Genomic DNA, 13,647 nt, shown 5'->3' with positions numbered 1-13,647 from the left:
TATTATTTGTATTAGGTTAGGCAAAGTTTGAAATTATTTTTTTATAGAATTAAAAATTTATGGAGAATGACAGAATTCTATCATTTTTTATTTTTTTTTTTTTTGTTTTAACGAAGGATCTATTAAAACAAAGGAAATCGAGATGATTTTTACCAGTACTATTTGTGACAATGGATATCAATGGGTAAATAACAGAGCTGAGAATTGTACAAAATCGGCAATCGGGTAAAATTATTCTTGTACTCCATCCATTCACTGGTGCGTACTTTCCCGATTTCACCCTGCATTGTTTAATTATGCTATCACGGCTCGAGCGACTGTTCTCGCGCAATAAACGTCAACGCAATGCGCGGCTCGCGCTCGATGTTCATACGACCAGCTTTTCATCCCTTTCAACCACCAGCCTTAAAAGTTCGTTTCATTGCATCCACGGCAGTTCGAAGATCTTCTTGTCTTCATTACTATCAATGTAATCAGTCCCAATCGCTAACATTTTCCTGATCTTTTACTATATATTTTCTCTCATCCTTTGTTTCTTTTCTTTTTCTTACCAGAATATAAACTTCTACCAGCGTCTAACCTTCGTTAAAATATTGTTCGTACGAATCTACCGCTTATCTTACATCACCGCTAGTTTCATCGGAGAGATAACGAACTCGTGGATTGACCAACTCGCGACGATACTATACGCGTTGGATTGTAAACGTATATCGAATCTCGTGCAAGTTTTTCTTCACCAATGGTAGGAGAGAGAGAGAAAGAAAGAAAGATGCTTTCATTTGGCATGCACGTTCGCGAAGCGTTCAACGATAATCGAGATGTTATCGCAGCGAAAGATCCCGGACAGTGTGATGTTAATATAGGCGAGCATGGGAGGAGAGAAGAAGCATAGCGACTTTGGATCGGCAATCGCGTGTATTCGTCCGACCGAGAGAGGTTATCGGACCACACACAAAGCGCATACACGGAGAAAATAGCTGCGAAGCGTAAATTTATGAATCCGTCCTGTCGTAACAGTGGAACACTGTCGTGTTCGAGCCGTCGCCGTGGCCGGCCTGTTATCGTCGCTCTTTATGATCGAGCTTAAGGGGTAAGCGCATAAGAGTGTGGCCTCTCGTCGTAACCGAGCAGCAGATTGCACACACAGGTTGCGCGGAACCACGTACTCGAGGTACCTTCGTGGCTAATGTTCTCGAGACTCTTCTACTTGCACCTATCGAGCACCGTTTTTAATGAGATCGTTCGTTTCGATCGTGATTTCCTAGTTGCTTCGTGACTGATTTCAAACTTACACAACAGATGGTCGATTTTTATACGTATTTATATTTTCGTCAATAGAACCGTAGAAAAGGAAATTGGAAGTTTTCGAACAAGCAAATATTACAACAATCGTGAAACATTTGTAAGATTTACGATAGAAGATATCGGTTAAACGTTAGTAAGATGGGCTAAAATGAAAATAAAAGAAAAATATTGTCACGAGCGAAAATTAGCGTTATCAATGTACGACAAAACGTTTGTGTTTTAGAATATTCATGTGCGTCGGAAATCTAGACCTCCTTTGCTTTTAAGTTCAGTTTAAGCACATGAAATTCCATGGGTCGAGCAGCAACGTTTTCAAAGAGTCTCAAATAAACGCGACATTGGGCGCGTGAATTTCCTAGGTCAAGGAACTCGAACCGCCCGTTATTTTCGAGTGCTAATTACGCCAATCCAACGATGGCTACGCAGTTCGAACACGATGTATAATTAATGTCGTTAATGCAAGACTAATGCATATGAAAAAGTCGGGGAGAAGAACAACGAATCGTTTGGAATCAGAAGGGGGAACGAAGGGCGAGAAGAATTCTATGGTTCTATTATTCTACCGGTTGATAGAGGTTTAAACGCGGCTGGTATACGAAGTCAAACCATCGGGGTTATGGGTTACAGAAACAAACAATAACGGCACACATCGATTCTAATTACTGTTATCACCGCTTTGCCAGCTATTTTTCTCATTATCGTCGATGAATCGAAGATCGATCGTGAAGGCGCCGATTAACCGCCACGTCCTTAAAAAAAAGTGGATATTTCCGCTGGTTAAACTGGTTAGATGCTTTTTTTTGTACCAGGATCCAGTAGTATAAGCATAATTGAGAATTAAAAGGAACGTTTTAACGTTGACAGAATTCCATTTTGGGACACGTTCTGTGATACACGTGATTTTTTAGTCGACTTCAACGAGTGGAAGATACACGATATCGTCCAGCGGCATTTCTACATCGAAAGATAGTACCACTATGTTCCGTTCGTTTTGCAATTGGGCATGCGTTCCAGATTGGAACGAATCACGACTCGAATCACGCATCGAAGAATTGGTTTTTTTTAGTTGCGTTAATTACTCATGCGAGGCGTTGCCACACGTTATTAACAAGTATAACTGCTTTGCTTGCAGGCTGCTAGCCTCGATCTGAAGGAAAATCTTGGAGCAGGAGCCGCGGCAGCGTGGCCTTATCCATCAGTGTACCATCCTTACGATGCCGCCTTCGCCACCTACCCGTACAACGGGTGAGTTTTCGAAATATTTCTCCTACATCGATTTTTCGGATTTCCCTCCGAAGGGTAATAAAGATGAGAATAAAAGAAATCTACGCTTTCTCCTCGAGAAGGTAATATTCTTCCCAAATTCTAAATGGCGCATATCGCTTTGGACAATTAGGGGATAACGTTTATGGACAATTCGGAAAGAAATACCGCGTATTTAAAGCAACGAACTCTCCACGGAGAACGTACGAGTGGAGGCTTTCCAAAGTACCACCATATATTTCACGCGGTGATAAAGACAGTCGCGTACTAAATCTCCCTCGATTCGCTGGAAACTCGGCATAACCGTCGACGAACATTTTCGAAGCCGGAACGGCTAACTGTATAATTATTTTCAGTTGCACGCTCTTGAAAAAAGTCGCGCGAAACGATAACACGGTGTCGGTACAGAAATACGACTCGGCCGAGCAGATAGCAGTACGTTCGTACGATATGACCACTAAGAATAATATACCTTTCTCCAAATGCTTCAACGCAAATCGAACGTGCGTGCTCTCGTGTTAATTAACCGCCGAAGAAACCGAGCGACGTCACCCGCGCGGAAAGTTTTCCTGCCACTTGAAAATTATCTCAATTGTCTTTCGAGCGAGCAAGTCGAATCTCCAATACGCTCCTGTTCTCTCACACGAAATCTCGACAATATAGGAGAAGAAAGAGAGAAGAAGTCTTGCTTTACTCCGACGTGCGTTCACGCGAGTCAGCTTTGGTCGGGATGTCGACGCGTTCTCGCGCGCGCGTTCCCGATAACGCGCCAGAGAACCACATAAACATTCCAATAAATTAGCGCTCCGTTGACCCGGGACTGTCGCCTTGGGCGTTTTTATTCTCGCGCTTGGCGCTGGAATCGGTCAACGCGTGTCACGATGCGATCGGTGAAAGGTCTTGCCCGCCTGATAAATCGGAATCGTATTATCTGCGCAGGACAAGATTATAAATATTCGGAGTGCCTGCCTTTGGAGACGCATGGCACAGAGAGGTGGACCAAGCGAACTCTGTCGATGATTAATCGGTCTATCTACGTTTCCGGCCTTCTTCTCGACGTCACTGGATTTTTCAATTTTTCCTTCCCCTTTCTCCGTCCTTTTCTCGTTTCTGTCTTCAGCTGATATCGCGCTATCGTTATCGTCGCGTCCCCGCCATGGAATTTATGTACATAGAGATGCCAAACTGTGACACTCGAACCGATTTGTAAGCTCGCTTTTACGACTTGCTAATGAGATCGATGATTGTAAACAATGAGAATATGGGGAAGCGATATTGTAGCCAGTAATGGGCGAGTAGTTTATTAGTTCTTTACAAGATCGTTGCGAAGAATTATTCCGTATAAAGTAACACATAATTTACCGAAGAGTTATGTACGAACACAAAGAAATACTGAAACAGTGGTTCTCAGAAGAGGATATAGAAACGAGGATATAAACTGACGATATCTCTGCGTGCGAATTTTATAGTATATACGTATTACATTTGACGTATTATGTCGCGATAATGTTGCAAATGATAAAACATCCGGCGCGTATCAGTTATTTCGATCTGATCCGGAGAAACGCGACCCGCGGTCACGTATCCGACGACCCGGTGACGAGTCAACGACGTCGTTCTACGCGCCGGTCTCACCTCGTGGAATCTATACTGCCGCGTGACGCACTTCCGGCGGAGACTGCTTCGTATGCAAGGAAGCGATCGGGTACTACAGCTTGCTTAGCATCCATTCGGTCTAGTCGGTTCGCGCACCGGGTCTTCCTTTACGGAGACCTACCGCGCCGGTCCACACCGGAACCGCAACTCCTCGCCGCGATAACAATTACCGGAAGATCCGGGGATGCACCTGCCGGCTTCGAGATCCGTTGTCAGTGATCGACGTCGAACAATCTAGTCTTTTTTACCTTTGATCGTACACGGACTGACGAAAGTATTCGAACATTTGCAGATACCTTTTACGAATGTATTATGTGTGTTGCAAGAAACATTTCGAAATTTCATTAGCTATTAGTAAATGACATTTAACAGTCACGATTATACGGACGAAGTGAAGAAACAAGCCTGAAAATATACGATACAGAAATTACGTAATACGTATGTATTTAGTACGTGAATATATTTTGCGAAGATCGCAGAAGTATTTAATTGCAAATTTTTGTACAATAATATAATCACGATAGTTGTGTCTGGTTCTCATTACGGTGCTAATTCATTTATTCGGGATATGTTAATTGATTTTATCGATCGAAAAAAGAAGGGAGAATCGATCGATTCGATCGGATATACGATGAGCTAATTATATTGACACAACTTGTTGGAAATACAAGTGTTTAAATTTCCCGCGGAATTGATTGATACGTCGTGTTGCACGATTTGTCTCAATTTCTCGCGACCGTAATTCCATTTGTCAAGATAAGCGGTTATGAACTGATACACAGACCACTGTTTCTTCGTTCGGTTCTTCGGCGGACACTTGCTCGAGGAATACGTTGATTAATGCAAACGATGTATCGATAGGTGAAGATATCGAGCAGCGATTTGATTACCTCGACACACGGTACTCGCTTGCCCGAGCAATCGAATTCAAATTTAACACGATATTATTGAAATCAATTTTCTTTCGGTGGACGGAACGCTTGTACCGTCGTTGAAACATGGAATAATTCAACGCATTAACGACGCTATATCGTTAACAAACAAGGCTAATTTCTACCTACACTTCGCAATTAATTTCTACTCGAGTTAAACATGTTAATTGCCACGTTTTTCTACTTGGACGCATTGTCGTAGACACCAGAAGTTCGTATCTCGTTGCCAACGGATTATCCATCGGCCAAAAATATCGGTATACATATATTCGATAGTCGTTATTTTCCTTGCATTTTTCCTACACACACGTACGCCAGTCTATTCGTCGCTGTGGACTCGATACGTTATCGAAGTCTTTTTTCTCGAAACGTTGTAATAAAAGCCACGGCACGAGATTTATTTTTGCATGTTATGCTTCGATACAAAGTTTTCAACGTCGTTAGAGCGTACCAGTCAACGTTCAACGAGGATCGACCTGACCACACGACATTTATCAATGCTTTTTCCCACGCACGCACGTTTCTATGTCGCGAAGAAACTCAAGCTCGATGACGCTAATAACAGCTGAGTAACAATTGTCGCATCGATAATGCTCGTTCGATGTTCGACCGCTACTTACGTAACGCAGAACTTTTATCAATACACCGTGTACCGGTATTAAGTCTGCTTCTTTTTGCGCTGGTTAATAAGATAGCGACGTGTTCACAGGTTCTTTTTGTGTAAACGATTATTTACTCAACTATGCTATGTATCGGAGGCGAAACTTGAGGATTGAACATCAATCCTGTATATGACCCTTCAATTGAGACGATCGTAAAAAGCAAAGATCAGTTTGGTCTCTGAGAGATCTAGATTTTACTCTACTTCGACTTTTATCGGTCTCTACGAAGTTTCTCATCGGCGAATCCTTTTTCGGCTATTCTAGTAACTCGTCGCAATTTTGCAACGTTTTCTAACGTATTCGATAAGAGGAGAAAGAAAAGAAGGATAAGGATATAGCAGCGAAGAGAAAGGATCGAGAAGCAGTCACGTAAAAATCGACGAGGTGGCGAGGATCGCAGAGCACATTATGCCAGGGCGCGCGCTTCGTCGACCGTTTAACATAAGCATACAAAAAGCCAATAATAAAGAGTTGGCATGCACGGCCGCGAGGTCTTGGGATCGTGTGGGTTAACGGTCTCGTCTTTCCGGCGGATTGGCCCTGCTTCCGGGGACATATAGGGTAAACAATAAGAAACAAGCGGCCAGTGGGTAGCGCAGTCACTGGTTGTACGAACACAGGCCGCGCTTACATAGGCTGCTCCTATGTCCGGCTTCGGCTTCCTCCCGTTTCGCGTCGCGTCCCTCGATCGACGACACGTATTATTAAGTGTGTCCGTACAACGACCGATGTGTCGGCACGCGCTTCGGGCCTCGAGCGCGTTTAAGGACGTCGCGACGATCCGCGAATCTTAATCGCCGCTCGCCCGGTCGTCGTCGCCTTTTCCTCGGCGAACAGGTGCGCGAACCCATTTCTTTCACGGATAGTTGGGGGAATCTATGTTTGGTGCGAGCATCTAGTTCAAGATTTTGTATAGGAAACAAATGAAGGAAGCTGAGAGTGCGAAAAGTCGCGAAGTTTATTTTCTGTTTTCTAAAAGTTTTTCTTAGTAGAAGCTTCATGGCATTGGAAGTTAGAGATTTATTAGGAATTTTCTATGGTTGTCTCCTTTCCTTTAATTTGATTTACATCATTTTTCTAATCCACCGTTTTCATGGACTTTGTAGATAAGTATACAAATATGATAATTACTCGTAAGTTAGGAATACATATCAAGATGAAAGTATTTCTCGGAATTAGAGAAACTTTACGTAGGAACTAAATATTTAATGTATCAATCTACATATCTATTGTAACTTAAAAGGAAATGAGACACATATATATTCATTCGTTATCTAGAAACATTATACTATTGATACATATCAAATTTAACCCTAAATCCTCATATATCAATTTCGGTCAGTAGAGGAGTGTGATTGTTTGACGAATTATTACCGAGGGATCGTATATTTGTTCATGACAGAAATTGGCTCTTAGGCGAATTCATTTCCTTCGATATCCAGCACTGTTTCCCACGAATTTGATAAGATTAAAGGGAGTTTTTATACCGAAAGGTCCCTTCGTTGCACGATTGTGAAACGTTTTCCGTCGTTTCATACCTTTACGGACCGAGAGTTTTGTATCGAGAGGATATTGTCCGTGCATTATTTACTAAACCTAGAACGATACGAACGTCGATCCTATCTAAGACCATTTAGCGTTGCCAACAAGCGGTGTACGTTTCGACGATAAGATCGCTTATTTGATTTACGTCGCGAGTATATTGCCAACCCTTTCTGAAAGCCCCGCCAAATATTTGCCGTCTTCGCTCTCGCAATAGAATTACATCGAATCATGCCGCGCATCTGATTCATCCTAACGGTTAGTCGTCTAACAACGTTGTTCATCGATCGTTCTCCTATCTACGTAGAACGCGCAACAGTGCCTACTCGCGTGTCTACATATTGAAATTTGTATAATCTTGTTTTCTAAAATGTCTACCTAGCTTAGCTCCAGATCCAAATTGATACTAGTCTATCATTTATTCTACGTATATCGGGAACTTACGGTCGATTGTGATCGAATTTCCATGACTCGAATCTCTTCTATTATTCCAACACCTGTAACATTGCACATATTTTTCAAATCCCCAATTTCTCATCTCAAACCTGCTACTCCAGAGCCAAGACCCTCCCGATCGATCTTCCAGCACCAATCGTACAAAAGGACAAATTCATTCTCGTCTATAGCGTTCCCGGAGGACTCGTTCGGTCGTCAAACCGTCCTCGGATCCGACAGAAACCGGGAATATCCCAAAGTTAATGAGTGCGGGCCCCACGCGCGGCGTTTCAGGACGTGTCACGTCCCCCGATGATGTACGGCCGTTTAATGACCCGGTTTTAGTCCTAGAGGGTGGTTTTTGCCTCGCAAGGGTTGCGCCGGTGAAAAGTCACCGACACGCGTTTTTCGTTAGCGGGGACATGCTACCGCGTCCCTCCTTCTCTTCTTGAAACTTCGACGTGCAGATGACAGCGCGTCGTCGTCTCGCAGCCGCGCCTCCGCGCTTTTCTCATTAGCCTTAATGGACGCAGATTAGGCCTGTCGAGCGGTCGACTTGGATTTAATGACCGGGCCGCACCCCTTCTACCGATATTCTCCTCGCGAGAACGAGCATCCAGGTGAACGTTGCTTTACGAATGACGCGTGTCGAAAGGTCATCCGTGCATGCTTCATGCTATGAGGAAAGAGTCGTTTTAAAGATTTATAGGTCGATCGATTAATCAATTCTTTGAGTACCTGCCAACACGGCTCCCCGTACAATTCTAAAACGCTTGAAAATTGTGCAAACGTATAGGTTGTTTCGAGTATCAAAGGTATATATATGTATATGTATGTAAGGAACACAGTTGAGTGAGTTGTAAAACGTTAAGCGTGGAAATTTTTCGAGGTTCGTAGACGCGTGGAATGAATTAATGTTTTACAGAAGAGCGTGTCCTTTTACCTAAAGGGTAGCTGGTTACATTTCAGACACAAATTACATACTCGACTCAGCGTGTTCTTTATCGAGCGTTAAAGACTCGTGCAGCGGTGTAACGGTAGAACGAGACATACGAGCGTGTAGCCGCTGGAACTCGCAGCTCCGAGTCGTTTGGCTTTTGTAAATTTTCGCGAGTTAGCCATAACAGAGCGCCGCGCTGCCGAGTAATCTCGGTCGACGATAATTCAGCGGCGAGTGACTTTAATCGTGGCTCCTACGGGGCGGTGTGTGCTTCGTGATGGATTTAAACGATCGTATGACAAAGTAGCGAACCGTGTATCATTTTATATAAACTCGGTTGCACGTACAATGGAGACGGAGAAAGGGAGTGAGAGTGAGATTGTATAATCTTCGTCGTGAGAGTTAGTCGTGTCCGCGTGTGGGTGCACTTACCTCTTCTGCCAGGTTTCTCAACGCACGTTCACACGTGCGTGCACACGCGCGCACCGCCGGGTTTACGATCGATCTGTCACGTTGCGAGCAACTGGTAATAAAGTTGGATGTGGAACAACCGACTGTCACCACGTTCGCAAAACTTCAACGCGACGTGTTGCAAGTCTGCGAAGCGCTTCTGAGAACTTAACGCGACGACATCGGTACACGGTAGGTACGTTCGTTGTATAAACCGCCAGGAGAGAATCATCGTCGTCGTTTTCTACCTTTTATCCGTCTTTGGTTCGATCGTGCATCGATCGAAGCAGTCTCATCGTCGGTTCACGATGGAAATTTAAAGCAATTCTATTCCTATTCTTTTAAAAATTCCCCAACTCTGACGAGAACCCTCCGCGAACCGGTTATGTCCATATTTTTACATTCCCACGTTTAATCTTTTTTTTTTTTTTTTTTTTTTGTTCTTCCGAGCTTCGAAGAAATATGACAAAATTTTTTTGACAATGTTAGACGATCAGGTTTTAGGTGGAATATTTGAAAGGTTTTGCTTGATACGTAGAGGACTCACAGCTTACCTGTGGACAATCGATTACTGTAAAAAATATTTACTATAAAAGATATCAAAAAAGGAAGAAGTGAAAGCTGTCCACTCGAACACACACCGTACATGTATCTAATTGTCGCGATATTCTAGCCGACCATGAATCGGAGGTAGAGACGGATGAAAAGGGGCCGCAGAAGGTTGGCGTGGCTTCGCGGTTGATTAAACCGAAGCTCGACCATGAGGCAGGTACCTCCTTCTAGGTGAGTGAACGCGTGCGAAGGGACGCGGTATGCGTGCATACACGTATCTACCAAGGGAAGATGGCGCCGTCACCGAAATGGCTGCATTTTCGCGTTGATAAAGACCGCGGAGCCCGCGGAACCATACCTGTGAAAGGTGTGTGTCGAGGGTATAGATTCTAAGAGTGGGAAAAGGGGGATAGTGGTGGTAGCGTGAGAACGACAGAGAGGGAAAAAAGAAGTCGGATATCACCCCTAGTTACGAGCGGTAACGAGGGGCGGAGTCGGTCGAGCTCGCACACCTGCCTCGTTTCGAGCTGGCCATGGTCACTCACCCCCGTTCTTATCCCTCTTAAAAGCTACGCCATGACAAACGCGTTTACGTTAACCGCCGTGCGGCCGAGGGTCGCGAAAAATGGCTGTTTCAGCGGGCTTTAATGGTTGATTCGCTCGAACCGTTTCTTTAAGGGGTGGTGTTGTATCTTCGTGTCCGGAGAATTGGAAGGGTGAAGATTCCGTTATCGTAGAGTTATTGCTACTTCGGATTCGATTACTTTCCTTTTCAATCACTCAGTCTTTATCTTGATATACCTATCTATAATTAACAGACAGAAAGGATATTCAAACGTGTCAGTTATTTAATAGAAGAAAGTGACAGTACTAAAAAGCATAAATGGAGTATTTATAGGCAGCTGAGCGGTAGGGAAAGAACCGGATAAAGTTATTGGGACCTCTGGAGGCAGATTGCCTGTAGCTTGACGCGTTTACCCCCGGGCGGGTGCGAGGAACGTGAACAAAGGCGCGACGTTGAAACGGGAAGCAAAGGACGGGCCGATTAGCAATCGCCATGGAAACAAGCAGTTGATGCGATCAACCCCTGGCGAGCGAGAAGAGGAAAGAGGCCGATCTGGCTCGCACGTACGATCATAGCTGTGCCTATATACGCGTATATAATACGATTTGTATATAGATATACACGACACGTCTCTATATGCGGGAACGGGAGAACGGCTTGGCGCGCATGCAGCGGCCGTATTTAAAGCGGTCGACGAAATGCCCTTTGGTGTATGCGTTCGCGATGGTTGTATGGCGATACCGGAGGCCGAGCGAGAGACAGATTGGAAGAGAAGCGTTACAGAGAAGCGAGGCGTCGCGTCGCGTCGCGTCGTGTGGAAAGAGATGGAAAAAGTTGGAGCGCTCTGGCGCACAAGAGGAAAAGGAAACAGAGAAACGAAATGTGGAAGAGAGAGACGAATGGACGCGGAAGAGGCGGAGAGATAGAAGCTCGACAACCGCGGGGGGTTGGCAGTAGCTGGCAGGGAGACGGAATCGGTAGAAAGCAGCAGCAGTTCCCGCTCTCGGGGGCGGCTGGCTGTTATCATGAGAAACAAGCTTCCACTCTGATTTTTTAATCCGATCCGCACCCCCTGCCACCGGCTGAATTTTAAAATAACTGCAGAACGCCATTTGCTCCTCGCAAACAGACCGGAGTTAAGCCATCCTCGCCTCTCTTTCTCTCGCCACTTTTCTATCTTCCTGCTCCTCTCTGTATCACCGGTACGCCGCGCCGTGCCATGGCCCACCTCTCTCGCCTCCTTCTCTCCTCCTCCGTCTCTTCCTGCTTCTCCCGTTTGCCGTCTCCACTCTTTCGCTCTCTTTGCGCGCGTGTACGAGCCTTCGACCCTCGACGCTTTTGCCGGATGGATAGGATAGAACAGAACGTAGGATATGATAGCCTAGAGAACAAAGAGGATAGAGCGTATCCTGGGAGAAACGCGCGTGTATGAGTGCGCGCGCTCGCGAACCACCACGTTACATCTACACTCTCGCGGAGGCGGCTGCGATGTCAAATTGAAATGTTTAGCGCCTCGTTTCAGCTGCTGCGAATCCCGCGTACAGACTTCGGTACAGCGATGGAAGAGAGAGACAGATGGGGCCGCGAAGTGAAAACACAATCGGCACGGAAAGATAGGGGCGAAAGGAAGACAGAAGAGACGGCAGATAGCGCGTGTAGCCCTGCCCCGGGGAGGGGCAGATAAGTGACAGTTTTATTAATTTCCCATCTCATCCCGTCGCGACCATCTCCCCAACCCGCTCGATCCGTCGACACGTCAGTCGCGCGTCCACACACGCCTGCCTCTCTTCTTCCCCCGTATTTTCTTCCCAGCTCGCTGGAACGAAAGAGGGTGAAAATAAAGCTCAATAATGGCGGTTGCCCGTCACGGGGCATCGCCGTCGACGAAGGTGCGCTTCCGTGTCGAGTCTATTGGGATTTCGGCTAACGGTATCTCGTCGTTTCGTATTTTTGCGCCGAGGGTGGATTTTGCGTGGGTAGAAATTTCCTAAATTTTATCCAATTCGTATGTCCTTAGAAAAGAAAAAAGATACGTTAAAACTCTTAAGAAAATATATTCATCCGTTTACGTCAGAGGAGAGAAAATAAAGAAACACAGGCCGGAAGACCGCAACGTCGGAAAAGATGTCGAGATGTCGCAAGGGGTGGAACAAGGAAAAAGGCCAAGAGCCGAGCAAAGAAGGAAAAAGAAGAAGGGAGTAAGCATCTCCCAGCCGTGCTCGCCGCTGGAAAATTTAATTTCGATCCCGTCGATTCAGCAGTTATACCGAAGTTTAATCTTTGATAAGGGTTAGTCTTTTAGTAATGGGATCCCAGGGGGTCGGTCGCTCCGGACGGTCTGGGCGAGGCGCGCCGAAGGGTGAGACGAAACGAATCGTGTTCTCTTTCTCTCTTGCTACGCTCCTTTCCACTCCACTCCACTACGACCGCGATGGAAGGAAGGAGCTTAAACCGTTAGATAGAGATCTGCTCTCGGGATGAAAGTAGTAGCTACCCGCTTATATCGTTCCTCTAACCGAGCAGGACTCGGACTTTTATACCGAGCTCCGGGGGGAGGCGTAACGAGCCTCACGATTGGATAAGTTTCCCGACACGAGCTTCCACCGGAGGCTTTGCCTTCTTCTTCTTCTTCTTCTTCTTCTTCTTCTACGTTTCTCCTCCTCCTCCGGTTTCTCTCTTCCCCGCAATGTGTCTCTGTTATACAACTCACTCGTATAACGTATCGCGACCTATGTACGTTCTCGACCGCCTTACATCCGGTGTACGACGATGAAAGCGACCGATGTCGAAGAATTTAATAAAAAGATGAACGAGTGGCTCCTGTTAAAGACTTCGTTCGACTCGTTGCCTCTTTTAGTATTGGCCGGTGAAACGTGTTTAATCCCGTATACGTTTCTCGATTTTACAGGAGGACTTCACTGATCTTTCGGAAAGGAAAGCTGAAAGTTTAACGCGAAACGGGGACAAGACGGTGGGCTTTGATACTGAACAGCCGCCTACTTTGATCTGTTTCAGTTATGGGATGGATCTAAATGGCGCCAGACGAAAAAACGCGACGCGGGAAACGACGAGTACGTTAAAGGCCTGGTTGAACGATCATAAGAAGAATCCGTATCCAACAAAGGGCGAGAAAATCATGCTGGCCATTATCACGAAGATGACTCTGACTCAGGTGTCTACGTGGTTCGCGAATGCGCGGAGACGTTTGAAGAAAGAGAACAAGATGACATGGGAGCCGAGGAATAGGGTCGAGGACGAGGACAACAACAACGACGACGACGACAGCGGAAGAAAGAGCGTGGACGAGAAAGACCGGCTAGGTAAGAACCCCGGCAAACATCCGCC

The 13,647-nt window shown here is 45.6% G+C and overlaps 1 protein-coding gene across 1 annotated transcript in view; it reads left to right on the top strand.

Annotated features, from left to right (window-relative positions):
* LOC117235075 (iroquois-class homeodomain protein IRX-6) overlaps nucleotides 1-13,647 on the top strand; it is a 35,320-nt gene that overhangs the window by 19,110 nt on the left and 2,563 nt on the right. Inside the window, exons 3-4 of the mRNA XM_033496755.1 lie at nucleotides 2,438-2,550; nucleotides 13,318-13,622. Coding sequence (XP_033352646.1) covers nucleotides 2,438-2,550; nucleotides 13,318-13,622 — 418 coding nt within the window. The remainder of the gene's footprint in view (nucleotides 1-2,437; nucleotides 2,551-13,317; nucleotides 13,623-13,647) is intronic.

Source organism: Bombus vosnesenskii, unplaced genomic scaffold, assembly GCF_011952255.1.
Source record: "Bombus vosnesenskii isolate JDL3184/JDL3185 unplaced genomic scaffold, Bvos_JDL3184-5_v1.1 scf7180000013314, whole genome shotgun sequence".
NCBI lineage: Eukaryota > Metazoa > Arthropoda > Insecta > Hymenoptera > Apidae > Bombus > Bombus vosnesenskii.
Note: the sequence above shows the minus strand (reverse complement) of the source record. Positions and strands in the feature narration are given on the sequence as shown.